At 45.3% G+C, this 17460-nt stretch overlaps 1 protein-coding gene across 2 annotated transcripts; it reads right to left on the reverse strand.

Moving 5' to 3' along the window:
• Positions 1–9236: 9236 nt before the first annotated feature.
• On the reverse strand, positions 9237–11427 carry LOC119314379. Of its 2 annotated transcripts, none has more exons than XM_037589099.1 (2): positions 10168–11427; positions 9237–9600 (listed from the first exon to the last, which is right to left on the reverse strand). In XM_037589099.1, the coding sequence occupies exons 1-2, from the start codon at positions 11407–11409 to the stop codon at positions 9427–9429; spliced, it is 1416 nt and encodes a 471-aa protein (XP_037444996.1). In that variant the 5' UTR covers positions 11410–11427; the 3' UTR covers positions 9237–9426. The 2 variants fall into 2 exon arrangements, with proteins under 2 accessions (XP_037444996.1, XP_037444997.1); XM_037589100.1 differs by lacking the exon at positions 9237–9600 and adding an exon at positions 9608–9941.
• Between the last annotated feature and the right edge of the window lie 6033 nt (positions 11428–17460).

Below are 17460 nucleotides of genomic sequence, written 5' to 3' on the forward strand. Positions count from 1 at the left end.
TCTGAGCCTCTATTCGAGCAGTTATTTCATTCATGTGAAGCCTCTTCAGTCTTTCCCCAAACGGTGAATTCTCGCATAGTTAATCATTGTTCGTCTCTTTTCCTTTCTGGTGGATCCAATTCAAGCTTTTCGTTGTCGATTATATTCTTTCATCAACTCAAGTGCTTCCTTTGCTTGTTTGCCTCTCGCCATTTAATCCTTCCGGAGTGTTGAAGACATCTCAGAAGATTCTTGTTTGCATTCTATTATTTCGAGGTTGTCACCTCATTCAAATCTTTCAATTGTTCCGGTGCAACATCTCTTCATCAATCCTTTCCAACGGTATTTCTTTTCAGATCCGCTACTGAAGTCGGACATGGTGGAGGGGAGGACACGAGCAATGGAAATAGTGCGGTTGAGAAGAGTGTGGCTTTGACTAGGATTTTTTCTAGGGTGAGGTATTTGCGGGGACAGGAAGGATGGGCCAATGTGGGCCGGATCCGATGTGATAGTTGTGTCCGAGCATGTCGAGACCGCCCTATATCCACCTCACATACTTACAGGCTGGATTTGGGAGGTGTCGGATAGACCAGTGACAGGTCCGAGGTTGCATTTTCATGACCGGGCAATTCGACCCATACTGCAATGCATAAGGTTGATTTGAGGGATCAAGCCATAGATGCTCAAAATCTTGCAAACGCTTGTGAAGCCAACGAGACCCAGAGGGAAGCTGCTTGGTACAGGGCCTCGGCAAGGTGTGCATGCATGGTTTCCAGTTCTGAATACAACATCTGAAAGTGCCAATGTGCACAAGAAATGCTGCACCTTCAGGCTATGCCCTTCGCTAGACTCAGCCAGCGATCCATGCTTCCAAGAGTGCAGGGTACGGGGCAGTAGAAGTAGAAAGCGAGGAACTTCTTGATTCTTGCGCTATGCACAACAGTATAAATACGGGGGAACACCGCCCCCAACCAACGGCCCAACCGCCTCCCCAACCAATTCTTCTTCAAACTCCCGCCACCCCCAACGGCCCCTCCCATGGCCTCGTCCTCCTCCTCCTCCTCCATTCCCTCCACCGCCGCCTTCTCCTCGCGGCAATGGTAAGAAATCTTGACGTAGGTGTTTTGAATAACCCCTCTTCCCCTTTAAATTTTTATTTAGGATCATGCGGTTAGTTTTCATTCGTTGTCCATCCTCTTTTCAATCCGGCGCATTTCTCTTCAAGCTGATTTGAACCTCTTTGTCCTTTGGGAGATCAATCCTCAGTTCTTTCAATTGACGTTGTTTTCCCCATCCGAAGTTGTCCTCTTTTTTTCCCACCTGCCCACCCCTTTTCTTCTCGGAGCCGGAGTCCGAAATCGAGTATCCATCCTACTCGTGTGAAGCCTTTGCATTCTCTCCTCAATTATTTCAACCGGTCTCTTCTCTTCAAGTTATTTATCGGTTTCCTGTTCCAAGTTGCCTGTGTTTTTCCCGCCCTCCCACCCCTTTTCTTCCCGGAGTCTGAGCCTCTATTCGAGCAGTTATTTCATTCATGCGAAGCCTCTTCAGTCTTTCCCCAAACGGTGAATTCTCGCATAGTTAATCATTGTTCGTCTCTTTTCCTTTTCCGGTGGAACCAATTCAAGCTTTTCATTGTCGATTATATTCTTTTCATCAACTCAAGTGCTTCCTTTGCTTGTTTGCCTCTCGCCATTTAATCCTTCCAGAGTGTTGAAGACATCTCAGAAGATTGTTGTTTGCATTCTATTATTTCGAGGTTGTCACCTCATTCAAATCTTTCAATTGTTCCGGTGCAACATCTCTTCTACAACCCTTTCCAACGGTGTTTCTTTTCAGATCCGCTGCTGAAGTCGGACATGGTGGAGGGGAGGACACGAGCAATGGAAATAGTGCGGTTGAGAAGAGTGTGGCTTTGACTAGGATTTTTTCTAGGGTGAGGTATTTGCGGGGACAGGAAGGATGGGCCAATGTGGGCCGGATCCGATGTGATGGTTGTGTCCGAGCATGTCCAGACTACCCTATATCCACCTCACATACTTACAGGCTGGATTTGGGAGGTGTCGGATAGACCAGTGAGAGGTCCGAGGTTGCATTTTCATGACCGGGCAATTCGACCGATACTGCGATGCATAAGGTTGATTTGAGGGATCAAGCCATAGATGCTCAAAACCTTGCAAACGCTTGTGAAGCCAACGAGACCCAGAGGGAAGCTGCTTGGTACAGGGCCTCGGCAAGGTGTGCATGCATGGTTTCCAGTTCTGAATACAACATCTGAAAGTGCCAATGTGCACAAGAAATGCTGCACCTTCAGGCTATGCCCTTCGCTAGACTCAGCCAGCGATCCATGCTTCCAAGAGTGCAGGGTACGGGGCAGTAGAAGTAGAAAGCGAGGCACTTCTTGATTCTTGCGCTATGCACAACAGTATAAATACGGGGGAACACCGCCCCCAACCAACGGCCCAACCGCCTCCCCAACCAATTCTTCTTCAAACTCCCGCCACCCCCAACGGCCCCTCCCATGGCCTCGTCCTCCTCCTCCTCCTCCATGCCCTCCACCGCCGCCTTCTCCTCGCGGCAATGGTAAGGAATCTTGACGTAGGTGTTTGGAATAACCCCTCTTCCCCTTTAAATTTTTATTTAGGATCATGCGGTTAGTTTTCATTCGTTGTCCATCCTCTTTTCAATCCGGCGCATTTCTCTTCAAGCTGATTTGAACCTCTTTGTCCTTTGGGAGATCAATCCTCAGTTCTTTCAATTGACGTTGTTTTCCCCATCCGAAGTTGTCCTTGTTTTTTCCCACCTGCCCACCCCTTTTCTTCTCGGAGCCGGAGTCCGAAATCGAGTATCCATCCTACTCGTGTGAAGCCTTTGCATTCTCTCCTCAATTATTTCAACCGGTGTCTTCTCTTCAAGTTATTTATCGGTTTCCTGTTCCAAGTTGCCTGTGTTTTTCCCGCCCTCCCACCCCTTTTCTTCCCGGAGTCTGAGCCTCTATTCGAGCAGTTATTTCATTCATGCGAAGCCTCTTCAGTCTTTCCCCAAACGGTGAATTCTCGCATAGTTAATCATTGTTCGTCTCTTTTCCTTTTCCGGTGGATCCAATTCAAGCTTTTCATTGTCGATTATATTCTTTTCATCAACTCAAGTGCTTCCTTTGCTTGTTTGCCTCTCGCCATTTAATCCTTCCAGAGTGTTGAAGACATCTCAGAAGATTGTTGTTTGCATTCTATTATTTCGAGGTTGTCACCTCATTCAAATCTTTCAATTGTTCCGGTGCAACATCTCTTCTACAACCCTTTCCAACGGTGTTTCTTTTCAGATCTGCTGCTGAAGTCGGACATGGTGGAGGGGAGGACACGAGCAATGGAAATAGTGCGGTTGAGAAGAGTGTGGCTTTGACTAGGATTTTTTCTAGGGTGAGGTATTTGCGGGGACAGGAAGGATGGGCCAATGTGGGTCGGATCCGATGTGATGGTTGTGTCCGAGCATGTCCATACTACCCTATATCCACCTCACATACTTATAGGCTGGATTTGGGAGGTGTCGGATAGACCAGTGAGAGGTCCGAGGTTGCATTTTCATGACCGGGCAATTCGACCGATACTGCGATGCATAAGGTTGATTTGAGGGATCAAGCCATAGATGCTCAAAACCTTGCAAACGCTTGTGAAGCCAACGAGACCCAGAGGGAAGCTGCTTGGTACAGGGCCTCGGCAAGGTGTGCATGCATGGTTTCCAGTTCTGAATACAACATCTGAAAGTGCCAATGTGCACAAGAAATGCTGCACCTTCAGGCTATGCCCTTCGCTAGACTCAGCCAGCGATCCATGCTTCCAAGAGTGCAGGGTACGGGGCAGTAGAAGTAGAAAGCGAGGCACTTCTTGATTCTTGCGCTATGCACAACAGTATAAATACGGGGGAACACCGCCCCCAACCAACGGTCCAACCGCCTCCCCAACCAATTCTTCTTCAAACTCCCGCCACCCCCAACGGCCCCTCCCATGGCCCCGTCCTCCTCCTCCTCCTCCATGCCCTCCACCGCCGCCTTCTCCTCGCGGCAATGGTAAGGAATCTTGACGTAGGTGTTTTGAATTACCCCCCTTCCCCTTTAAACTTTTCTTTAGGATCACGCGGTTAGTTTTCGTTCGTTGTCCATCCTCTTTTCAATCCGGTGCATTTCTCTTCAAGCTGATTTGAACCTCTTTGTCCTTTGGTAGATCAATCCTCAGTTCTTTCAATCGACGTTGTTTTCCCCATCCGAAGTTGTCCTTGTTTTTTCCCACCCGGCCACCCCTTTTCTTCTCGAAGCCGGAGTCCGAAATCGAGTATCCATCCTACTCGTGTGAAGCCTTTGCTTTCTCTCCTCAATTATTTCAACCGGTGTCTTCTGTTCAAGTTATTTATCGGTTTCATGTTCCAAGTTGCCTGTGTTTTTCCCGCCCTCCCACCCCTTTTCTTCCCGGAGTCTGAGCCTCTATTCGAGCAGTTATTTCATTCATGCGAAGCCTCTTCAGTCTTTCCCCAAACGGTGAATTCTCGCATAGTTAATCATTGTTCGTCTCTTTTCCTTTTCCGGTGGATCCAATTCAAGCTTTTCGTTGTCGATTATATTCTTTTCATCAACTCAAGTGCTTCCTTTGCTCGTTTGCCTCTCGTAATTTAATCCTTCCGGAGTGTTGAAGACATCTCAGAAGATTCTTGTTTGCATTCTATTATTTCGAGGTTGTCACCTCATTCAAATCTCTCAATTGTTCCGGTGCAACATCTCTTCTACAATCCTTTCCAACGGTGTTTCTTTTCAGATCCGCTGCTGAAGTTGGACATGGTGGAGGGGAGGACACGAGCAATGGAAATAGTGCGGTTGAGAAGAGTGTGGCTTTGACTAGGATTTTTTCTAGGGTGAGGTATTTGTCGGGACAGGAAGGATGGGCCAATGTGGGCCAGATCCGATGTGATGGTTGTGTCCGAGCATGTCCAGACCGCCCTATATCCACCTCACATACTTACAGGCTGAATTTGGGAGGTGTCGGATAGACCAGTGAGAGGTCCGAGGTTGCATTTTCATGACCGGGCAATTCGACGATACTGCAATGCATAAGGTTGATTTGAGGGATCAAGCTATAGATGCTCTAAATCTTGCAAACGCTTGTGAAGCCAGCGAGACCCAGAGGGCAGCTGCTTGGTACAGGGCCTCGGCAAGGTGTGCATGCATGGTTTCCAATTCTGAATACAACATCTGAAAGTGCTAAGGTGCACAAGAAATGCTGCACCTTCAGGCTATGCCCTTCGCTAGACTCAGCCAGCAATCCATGCTTCCGAGAGTGCAGGGTACGGGACAGAAGAAGAAGAAAGCAGAGGCACTTCTTAATTTTTGTGCTGTGTGCAGCAGTATAAATACGGGGAACACCGCCCCCAACCAACGGCCCAACGGCCTCCTCAACCAATTCTTCTTCAAACTCCCGCCACCCCCAGCGGCCGCTCCCATGGCCTCGTCCTCCTCCTCCTCCTCCATGCCCTCCACCGCCGCCTCCTCCTCGCAGCCCCCAGCCGACGCAGTGCTCGCGCCGAGCCTCGACTACGACACGGCCTTTCCGGTTCTGGGGAGTTTGCCACCGCGTCCTCCCAGGGGCGGGAGAGCTGCGCCGCCGCCGCGTCCTCCTAGGAGGAGCGAGGACCGTCGGAGAGGAGGGAAGACGCCCAGCTACACGTTAGACAGGGACACCGTCGCCATGTCGCCCGGTTCGCTCTTCGGGCGCGCGGGCGATGCCGCAGCGGAGACGACTGCGGCCACGGCCGAGGCGGCGCCGGCGACGACCTCTTCCGCGCCTGCCACGTCGACCTCGGCGGGGACGATTCCGCGCGTCCACCGACCTGCGCCGCCCCGGGGACCTTCGCCGCAGCGAAGGCGGTTCTCTCAGGTGCGATCAGTCCCCTCCCGGCCGAGTTTTCCTGTTGATTTCTTGTTCTTGCTTTCTTGCAAAACTAATCGGGGGAATTCGCTCAGGGCTTCCCGCCCTGCTGCCTGCTGTGCAGGTGTTCGGCGACTACCGCTTCGGGTACACGATGGGCCCTCTTCCAGGACATCGAGAAGCTCCAGCTCGAGCCGCCGAACGTCAACGAGCCGATGCATCCGCCGCCGCTCCAGTTTCAGGTCCAGCCGCCGCTCCGGTCCCAGCGGCTTCAGGCCCCCCGCTACTTCAACGCGCCGATGGCTCAGGTTCAGCTCCAGGGGCCTCCGCCCCAGTTCGCGCCGCCACGCTTCGGCGGGCAGCAGTCCCAGGTCCCAGCTCGCCCGCTGCACGCCATGGAAGTTCCACGGCTACCCGTTGGCGTCGAGGAGCCCTCCGGTGTTCATACGGGTTCAGTTCGAGCATCTTTCACGGGTTTCGTCAGGGTACAGGATAGGTACACTACGATTTTGCAAAGGAATTTGTCATGAACTGTAACTGGTGGTGTTCAGATTTTGGTGTAGATGATTGGGGTATATTTTTGTGCTAATCTGTTTGTGCTTGATACAGTTTACTGAAACTGTTTTAGTCCAAGAAACAGTTAACTGAAACTGTTGTAGTCTGAAAAAACAGTTAACTGAAACTCTTGTAGTCTGAAAAAACAGTTATCTGACACTCTTGTGGTCTAAAACTGATAGGTGTTGGGGATTGTCTGCAACTGTTGTAATCTTGTTGATAAGTAGATTAAGATCTGTTATTGGGGGAATAAATCATTATGGAACTTAAAACTCCAAATCATTTGATTCATCTCCTTTTGGCCTTAACATAGAAAATGGTGATATCCGTTTGATTTAGCCCATTTTACTTGCATCGAATAACACTGCGAACAAAATTCTGGTTCCAACAATAATAAATTAAATGAATCTTATTTGTCCACATGAGCTGTATTCAGGTTTTGTACATGATCTGTAATCTTTGATCTTGTTTTTTTATTCTACAAAATTCTGAGATTTAGATTGTTCACCTGCCTCCTGCTAATCTTCTTTGGCCAGAATGTATTCTGGTCTTGAATCTATTATGCACAATGTACAGATGTTGGCGTAGATACTATTTTACTGCATGAAAATATGTACTAGAATCTTTCTTTAGTTGAGTGCTAATCCGATCGTTCTTGGAAAAAGGATATTATAGAAGAGTAAAAGTAGTTCATTTAGGATTTGGTAGTTGCCTGAAACAGTTGCAGTCTTATAGAAGAGTAAAAGTAGTTTGATTTGCCATGTGGATTTGTTCAGTCCTTGATTCAGATAATTCAGTTCCATTCTGGAACATTTGCCTATAGATAAATAGGAAAATCAAGTTCAGTCATCTCATTTCACCTTTGCAGATAATATACTTTATTTTCTAACCTCCGAATTAATTCCTCAAAAAAAGAACTCTGAATATAATTCAGGTAGTATCTTACAATAGCGCATAAAACTTAGTTCCTTGCACATTATATTGTTTCAAGATTTTTCCTTCTTGATCTTGTTATTGATCATGTCTGCTGCCTAACTCGCTCATAATTTCTGCTAATTCAGCCTAGGATGTGAGCTGCAACACCCGGATGTCGACGCAGAGTAAATGAAGATCAGAGTGGGAGTTCTTCACAAGTTCAGCATACGATGACAGCAGAACTGGACGCCTACTTTTGCCTATAGAACATATAGATATAGGTTTAGAAAAATGCAATCAGCAGCTCGTGTGTTTCTTCTGCTAGCTAAACTCGCTTCGTTCCGTCGACAGAACAGGTCTTTTGGCCTCACCGTCCTATGATGCAGGACTGCTGAAATTGTTGACGCTGGATGTAGTCGCTCTTCTGACATTCATCTCTCTGATGTGATTCGTTGATGAAATTTTTCACCGTGGGGATTTTTACAATGAGTGGATGATCATGCAGTTTTCTCTATACCATTATTTAGCATAACTGGAAAATGCAGTGGTTTTATGATAGAATTGTAAGAAGCTTCAGAAATATCAACAGAACAGGGCGGCAAATCAATTTGATTGTTCTGCTTTTCTTTATGAGCATGCATGTATACTTGTGAAATTTGGATAGATTTGAATGGTTTGGCCAAAACCATCATGTGGATACTTGTAAGTACTCCCTCTGTAAACTAATATGAGATCTTTTAGATCACTACTTTAGTGATCTAAAAGATCTCATATTAGTTTACAGGCAAGTTTTTGCAATTCCTGTCAAGAACAGACACATCATAATGATGCTGATTTGCACCAGCTACTGAGAATGTTTCAGAATCACAGATGGCTTGCTGCTGGCAATCTATGCTGTCTGTCTACTTTGCCTTTTCTGTCTATTGAAATCAATATGACTCCTCAATCAGGAATCGTATGTAAGAACATCATAGGTCCTATGCTCACAAGTTTCCGTAGATGCAATAGCAGTTTAATGATAATCATAACTGCACGCATTATACGAGGCCAAGCAGGAGCAGTATATTGTGTACTCATAAATCATTCAGGTTCAGAGGCTAGATAAATTTAAGTAACCAAACTACAGATATGATATGATGTATGGAACATCAGATGTTCCAGTGGTAGCTGCATCGTTGAAAAATCCTCAACTGTTCAGTGGGATGGACTGTACAGCTACATTACACGCCTGCAATCAAACACCAGGAGGGCACGCGTGCAGGCAACGTAGTGCTTTTGCACCAGCGAGCACCCGGAGACATAGAAGAATATTTCGGTGTGAGTAAAGGATTCAAGTATTTGTATACATAAATTGTGCAAGGCTATAATTCCAATGATAGACAAGTTCTCCGTCTCAAAAATATATATTTATAGACAAGTTTAGCAACCATACAAGCAGTGCAAACGATATAAGATTTGTTATGATAGACAAGTATAGTACCCATACAAGTAGTGAAAATGAAATAAGATTTGTTACAGCAATGCCATCTCATAGTGGTTAGCATTACAAAGTAATGTTTAGACAACATTTAGTGAGGAGAAATTTACAGCCTCAAATGGTGGCAATGCAGCACTTTATATCCTTGTGCTATCACATAATCTTTGCAAAAGACAAGAGATAGGGAGCATGACGTGCACTTTATATCAGCGTACTAGTGCTATCATAAACTCTGCACAAACTGCATGCTAAATATTGCATCCTCGTGCTTTTTTGTCATACGCCTCCCAAAAAAGGGAGTCGGGTTCCACTACTGGCATAACGAAACAAGGTTTTTACACACTGAAAAAGAAAAGAAAAAACGCATCCCAAAAGACTCATGAACCTCACACCGAAAGTAACGCAGGGTCGCAAGAGCAAACTCCAAGGAAAGTGGACAGCAATCCACAACAGGACACAGACACAAAAGAGAAGATAAGATTTGGGCGACAAGCTAGCCCCAGACTGATTTGTTCAGAACGAAAAACATACAGGACAGATAACCTGGATCGAAACACCACAATCAAGCAGTAACAAGACTTTTTGTTATTACTGCCGCTCAATATCCATCAGCTCATTTTGTTCATCTTCTTCAGTGATGCTCAGTAAGCCACCAGTCGAGGACGCATGAGCAGCTTCATGGGTCCTGAACTCCTGATAGCTGAATTCTGGATCGCCGCCTCCCCTTTCAGAAGATTTTGCTTTCACCATCCTTCTGTAAACCTGCCCAGTGACATAGAAAAACATAAAAATAATAAATCAGCTCAGCAGGAGCCGACGGTAATTTCTTCTCAAAATAAGCTCTGTTTCGAGTTTTCCAGATAACCCAACAAAAGGCAGCAATTGTAAATTAATGCCTAAGGGAATTTTATCAGCGACCCAAGTAAAGTAATGTGTGAAGCATCTAAGGTCTATCATATAGCCCCATAGTATTGCAAATAGAGCTCCACATGTATGATGCAGCCAAACATGCAAATCACATTGTGCCAAATCAGCCATAGCCATATTTTAATGTTTAGAGGGATTTTGGCTTTCCACATTGCATCCTCGTACTGATATATAATCTGCAATTAAACACATGTACTATATGAGTTATGCAAATCAGACATGATAGTGTGCTACTTTATCAAGACTTGGAATCAAGCCATTGTTGTGCAACAAAAGAACAAAAACCGTGGACCAAAATTGCAGAAGGTGGAATTAATGGCAGATTATCACAACTATACAATAATCCAATGCTCTCAAGCAACCTCACATAATCTAAGGACCAAACGTCTGAAGAAACTTTACCGGAATCTTCAAGCACGGGCTTGCCTTGTTGTCTACCAAAGAAGAAGGCCACGCCATGATATAGGGATGAGATGGGCTTGTGTATGTACCATCAAAGAGCTTGGTTAGCTTTGCTGTTTCCAGGCAGAGGGATAGGAGGGACTCGGCTTGCCCAGAATACTTAGTAGACAGGTACACATAGCCATCGATAATCGCATCAACCTGCACCGTGGAATCATCCTCTGTGGCATCAACAAATAGACTCAGTGCAAAAGTACCTTCCAGCATCCACTTCTCAACACCGTGCTCATCAGCTCTCCAAACGCAAACAACAAGCATTCCTGTCTTTCCATCGTTGTCATCTGCGCCAGCCATACAGAGCTCCCCATCCTTGGTCTGACCAAGCATAAATTGCACAGTCTCTATCTCTTCAAAGAATGGCGGCAAATCCACTCTCGAGAATTGCAGTGTCGCAGTGTTGAGAACGAGTGCATAGGCTTGACTCGTGTGTTTCCAGTAAACGAATCCTTTCACCTGCGTACCAGGGTAAAAAGTGATGACCTTTTGACCATCTTCCTCGGGCTGCAGCGGCGGCGGGGTCTCCACCCACGGCAAAATCTGCCACTCGCCGCTGGTGGCCGGGGAGAAGACGGCGAGGCGCGCCGGCACTTGCCACGACGTGTTCCGGTGTTGGACACAGACCATACGGAGCACTCCCTGGTCCTCTTCGGGGAAGAAATAGTACTCAGGCAAGCCGTGGAAGAGGATCTTATCGGCGGGCGGCTGGGGGAAGAGATGCAGCGCCTGCGTGAGGGGGTTGTAGGCAGCGATCTGGTCCGTGGTTTGGTTGAGGAGGACGGCGTAGCCACCGTAGCAGGTCTCGAAGTGCCACCCGCGGGAGGAACCGCCGTCCTCCGGGAGGCGGGTGAGGAAGAAATCGGCGCCGCGGACGGCGGCGGCGAGGTCCGGGTCGGAGCGGCCGCGGGAGGGGACGAAGGGGTGGCTGGCTATGCGGCTGGGGCAGATGAAGAAGCCGAGGATCTGGGGCGGGTGGAGCGCCAGGAAGCGGCGGCGGAAGGCGGGGGACGACCGTACGGCGCCGAGGAAGGTGCGGCAGGCGAGGGCGGCGCGGACGAGGCTCGGGAGGGACGGAAGCAGGAGGAAGATCTCGCGGAGGAGTTCGTCGCCGATGCCGGTGATGGTGGTGGGTGCCGCCGCTAGCGGGCGCTTCGCCGGCGGCGCTAGCCCTAGTTCTGAGGCCATGGCTGTCGAGCTCGAGAGGAAATGACGACGGGTGAGAATTTCGCTTCGGGGAGAAAAACAAAACAGGGGGATTTGATCGTTTGTCCCCTGCCAACCTGAGCCCACATGCAGACACCAAAATACCATGTTTGCTCCTTTCACTTCTACCCAGCTCAAAAAAAAAATCTTAATAAAAAGCAAAATAAAATAAAATATACCACATATGAATTCATCATTCGTACTTTCTCCGTCCAAAAAGTTTGTCCCAAGTTTGTCCCTCAAATAGATATATTCATTTGCGGGACAAGCTTTTTCAGAAGGAGGGAGTATTTGCTTTGAGATTCATGCTTTTTTTATATATTCTCTTCCATTGCGCCTTCCTCTTCCCTTGCTCGGGTGAGGAGAGAGCAATTCTATCCACCTAAAAAAAATTCTACCATTTTTGAATCCATCATTCATGGTTGCTTTGAGATTCGGGCTATTTTAAAAAAATATTTTTCAGAACCTGTCTTGTTTCAAAGGATTACATTTGGTTTCTTCTCATTTCAAAGTGTATTTTAATGTTTCACTAGACCGTGATGACCCGCTTTGTCGCACCCGTTCATTTCAGTGATAGAATTACGTTAATTTACATGATCCGGTCTATATAATTGCAATGCATACATAGGTTAATTTTGCATGAACTGGCCCTATAACTGATTTAAACATGTTTGCATATATATGTTTGTAAATATTTAGCTTGCTGCTCCCAAAACAATTTCAGATAACAGTAATTAATTGGGGTGGAATGTAGCTTCACATGTTAAAACAATTTGGCAAAGAACATCCAAGTGTTGTTTCCTCCTTTCTCATTGTAATATGTCGTCAGTACCGAAGTGGCAAAGAGTTGTATGGCCACTAGGCATCTGGTCATGCCACTTATCGCACAACTTGTTTAGTTCACTGATCTACTCTTAGCGGAATTATCATCCAGAGTACACCCCATCCCCCTCATATGCTTGATCTAAAAGTATCCTGGCCATGCATGATGGTGGTGGGTGTCGACGGTAGCGGGCGCTTCGCCGGCGGCGCTAGCCCTAGTTCTGAGGCCATGGCTGTCGAGCTCGAGAGGAAATGGTGACGGGTGAGAATTTCGCTTCGGGGAGAAAAACAGGGGGATTTGATCGTTTGTCCCCTGCCAACCTGGGCCCACATGCAGACACCAAAATACCATGTTTGCTCCTTTCACTTCTACCCAGCTCAAAAAAAATCTTATTAAAAAGCTAAAAAATATATACCACATATGAATTCATCATTCATACTCTCTCCGTCCAAAAAAGCTTGTCCCAACTTTGTCCCTCAAATGGATGTATATAGCACTAACTTGATGCTAGATACCTTCATTTGCGGGACAGGCTTTTTTGGACGAAGGGAGTATTTGCTTTGAGATTCATGCTATTTTTAAAATATTCTCTTCCCTTGCTCGGGTGAGGAGAGAGAAATTCTATCCACCTAAAAAAACAATTCTACCATTTCTGGATCCATCATTCATGGTTGCTTTGAGATTCGGGTTATTTAAAAAATATATTTTTCAAAACCTGTCTTGTTTCAAAGGATTACATTTGGTTTCTTCTCATTTCAAAGTGTATTTTAATGTTTCACTAGACCGTGATGACCCGCTTTGCCGCACCCGTTCATTTCAGTGATAGAATTATGTTAATTTACATGATCCGGTCTATATAGTCGCAATGCATACATAGGTTAATTTTGCATGAACTGGCCCTATAACTGATTTAAACATGTTTGCATATATATGTTTGTAAATATTTAGCTTGCTGCTCCCAAAACAATTTCAGATAACAGTAATTGATTGGGGTGGAATGTAGCTTCACATGTTAAAACAATTTTTGCAAGGAACATCCAAGTGTTGTTTCCTCCTTTCTCATTGTAATATGTCGTCAGTACCGAAGTGGCAAAGAGTTGTATGGCCACTAGGCATCTGGTCATGCCACTTATCGCACAACTTGTTTAGTTCACTGATCTACTCTTAGCGGAATTATCATCCAGAGTACACCCCATCCCCCTCATATGCTTGATCTAAAAGTATCCTGGCCATGCATGATGGTGGTGGGTGTCGACGGTAGCGGGCGCTTCGCCGGCGGCGCTAGCCCTAGTTCTGAGGCCATGGCTGTCGAGCTCGAGAGGAAATGGTGACGGGTGAGAATTTCGCTTCGGGGAGAAAAACAGGGGGATTTGATCGTTTGTCCCCTGCCAACCTGGGCCCACATGCAGACACCAAAATACCATGTTTGCTCCTTTCACTTCTACCCAGCTCAAAAAAAATCTTAATAAAAAGCTAAAAAATATATACCACATATGAATTCATCATTCATACTCTCTCCGTCCAAAAAAGCTTGTCCCAACTTTGTCCCTCAAATGGATGTATATAGCACTAACTTGATGCTAGATACCTTCATTTGCGGGACAGGCTTTTTTGGACGAAGGGAGTATTTGCTTTGAGATTCATGCTATTTTTAAAATATTCTCTTCCCTTGCTCGGGTGAGGAGAGAGAAATTCTATCCACCTAAAAAAACAATTCTACCATTTCTGGATCCATCATTCATGGTTGCTTTGAGATTCGGGTTATTTAAAAAATATATTTTTCAAAACCTGTCTTGTTTCAAAGGATTACATTTGGTTTCTTCTCATTTCAAAGTGTATTTTAATGTTTCACTAGACCGTGATGACCCGCTTTGCCGCACCCGTTCATTTCAGTGATAGAATTATGTTAATTTACATGATCCGGTCTATATAGTCGCAATGCATACATAGGTTAATTTTGCATGAACTTCCCTATAACTGATTTAAACATGTTTGCATATATATGTTTGTAAATATTTAGCTTGCTGCTCCCAAAACAATTTCAGATAACAGTAATTGATTGGGGTGGAATGTAGCTTCACATGTTAAAACAATTTTTGCAAGGAACACCCAAGTGTTGTTTCCTCCTTTCTCATTGTAATATGTCGTCAGTACCGAAGTGGCAAAGAGTTGTATGGCCACTAGGCATCTGGTCATGCCACTTATCGCACAACTTGTTTAGTTCACTGATCTACTCTTAGCGGAATTATCATCCAGAGTACACCCCATCCCCCTCATATGCTTGATCTAAAAGTATCCTGGCCATGCATGATGGTGGTGGGTGTCGACGGTAGCGGGCGCTTCGCCGGCGGCGCTAGCCCTAGTTCTGAGGCCATGGCTGTCGAGCTCGAGAGGAAATGGTGACGGGTGAGAATTTCGCTTCGGGGAGAAAAACAGGGGGATTTGATCGTTTGTCCCCTGCCAACCTAGGCCCACATGCAGACACCAAAATACCATGTTTGCTCCTTTCACTTCTAACCAGCTCAAAAAAAATCTTAATACAAAGCTAAAAAATATATACCACATATGAATTCATCATTCATACTCTCTCCGTCCAAAAAAGCTTGTCCCAACTTTGTCCCTCAAATGGATGTATATAACACTAACTTGATGCTAGATACCTTCATTTGCGGGACAGGCTTTTTTGGACGAAGGGAGTATTTGCTTTGAGATTCATGCTATTTTTAAAATATTCTCTTCCCTTGCTCGGGTGAGGAGAGAGAAATTCTATCCACCTAAAAAAACAATTCTACCATTTCTGGATCCATCATTCATGGTTGCTTTGAGATTCGGGTTATTTAAAAAATATATTTTTCAAAACCTGTCTTGTTTCAAAGGATTACATTTGGTTTCTTCTCATTTCAAAGTGTATTTTAATGTTTCACTAGACCGTGATGACCCGCTTTGCCGCACCCGTTCATTTCAGTGATAGAATTATGTTAATTTACATGATCCGGTCTATATAGTCGCAATGCATACATAGGTTAATTTTGCATGAACTGGCCCTATAACTGATTTAAACATGTTTGCATATATATGTTTGTAAATATTTAGCTTGCTGCTCCCAAAACAATTTCAGATAACAGTAATTGATTGGGGTGGAATGTAGCTTCACATGTTAAAACAATTTTTGCAAGGAACATCCAAGTGTTGTTTCCTCCTTTCTCATTGTGATATGTTGTCAGTACCGAAGTGGCAAAGAGTTGTATGGCCACTTGGCATCTGGTCATGCCGCTTATCGCACAACTTGTTTAGTTCACTGATCTAGTCTTAGCAGAATTCTCATCCAGAGTACACCCTATCCCCCTCATATGCTTGATCTAAAAGCATGATCATCGCACTGACAAGAATGAGAAGCATGCTAACTCATTTGGGCATGACACACATTCTTCATACCAATTCCTTCATCTAAAACACAACAATTTTTCTTCGAGGGGGGAAGGGAGGCTAAGTGAAGAAACTATATGTGCGACTTCCAACTACCTTGAGCAAATGAAACTGAACCTATGCTTAAATGAAGGAATGAGACCGAAAAAGTGAGAATTGAGAGGTGAACATGAGGGTATAAGAGATGGTCTCCAAGTTTCAAATATAGATGTCTATTGCATGAATTTTTCATAAGCCATGTATCCGTCAAACCAAAATTAGAGTTACTGAATCAATAGTTCAGTTTATACTATTAACATATTTACTGTGATACCCATGCATCATCTGCAACAGTTGAACATTTGAGACCAGATAAGTTTTAATTGTGCATGATGGAAGAAAAAACTGAATGAACTGACTGTTAGGAAGTATTAATATTGGTCTAGGAGTCGTTATTAGGCTATGTTTCCGTTCCTTCAATGTTAAGTCTTTTGTAATATATGTACGCCTTTTGGGCTTGCAATACAATTAAGTTGCACCATAAAATGGTATTAGAGCCTAAGGCCTTAAGTTCAGACTTTTGGTTGCGTTGACTAGTGCATGAGGCTTAACATGGTATCATACTCTAATATCTTGAGTTCAAGTCCTAACTTTTGCAATTTATCCAAATTTTGTTGTTGCGCCCATTTATGTCCACCTATAACCCTCTTGAGTCATACCTCTGAGTTTACTCACGTGCTGACTTCCCGCGTCACACATGAGAGTGGGTGTTGAAGTGTATATGCGGATTGCCTAGTCCTTTTCATCAGTTTAGACTTTTGGTTGCGTTGGATAGTGCATGAAGCTCAACATGGTATCAAAGCTTGTGCCCTGAAGGCAGTCAAGGGATCGGCGACCGGCGTCCTCGAGGTTGCTAGAAGCAAAGGAAATCCATCGGAAGTGCTCGATGAGAAGTCACAAAACAAGCACAAGGGGCGTGCGGATCGTGATAGACCAAAAAAACGACCAGGAGAGAGGATGAGTTGCGGCGTCTGGGGGGAGACCTAAACATAGGCTCTAATATCATGTTAAACTTTATGCACTAGGCAACGCAATCCACATACACACTTTCAACACTCACAACTGCCACCATCTCCCAAATACAAAAAATTGGCAGATTAACTGACATCTCCCTAATAGTACCTACACAAAGTACACACCAACTCCACCATAACTCGGTGGTTCCAATCTGTTCTAACCCTCTAGTCCTATTGTTTAATTAATTAGAAGAGACCAATTTAACTTCATTTTTTGCATCGCAAGAAGATAAGTCATTGTTGAGATTTGTACCTAGTTGTAACCCTCATAACCTAACATGTATAGAAACAAAAGCAAACAAAATTAGGGGAATCTAAGAAATCACAAATATAAGCAAGTTGAGAGAGAGAGAGTTGTGGTTGCGAGATGTGGGAGGGTATTGATGGAGTGGAGAAGCGGGGAAAGAATGCCTACCTTCAACTTGATCTCTTTCATACTAGATTATTCCAGTCACCTCCCTTGTTGATGATCTCCTCTCCACCGTCAACAGCAACACCATCGCGCGTGGCCTCCCATGTTGCAGCAAGTGCAGGCGGAAACCTAAGCATCATCATTGGCGAGGGCCTGGGGGGGAGGAGGCTTCCATCATGGCGACCGTCAGGGGAAAGGACATGTCATCAATGGGGAAAACAAGAAGGGCGTCGGAAGCCACGATGCTGGGCTCACACAATTACCCTAGCCCACAAATATGTTGGCTCGGTTCATAGGAAATTGCCGAAGTTGTTTTG

This window comes from Triticum dicoccoides, chromosome 6A (genome assembly GCF_002162155.2).
Source record: "Triticum dicoccoides isolate Atlit2015 ecotype Zavitan chromosome 6A, WEW_v2.0, whole genome shotgun sequence".
Taxonomy (NCBI): Eukaryota; Viridiplantae; Streptophyta; class Magnoliopsida; order Poales; family Poaceae; genus Triticum; species Triticum dicoccoides.

Excerpts from the sequence above, each read along its gene's own strand:
- LOC119314379 (XM_037589099.1), bottom strand. The coding sequence starts at position 11,409 with ATGGCCTCAGAACTAGGGCTAGCGCCGCCGGCGAAGCGCCCGCTAGCG. Across the intron at positions 9,601-10,167 it reads GCCCGTGCTTGAAGATTCCG|GTTTACAGAAGGATGGTGAA; the intron begins GTAAAGTTTCTT and ends GTCACTGGGCAG.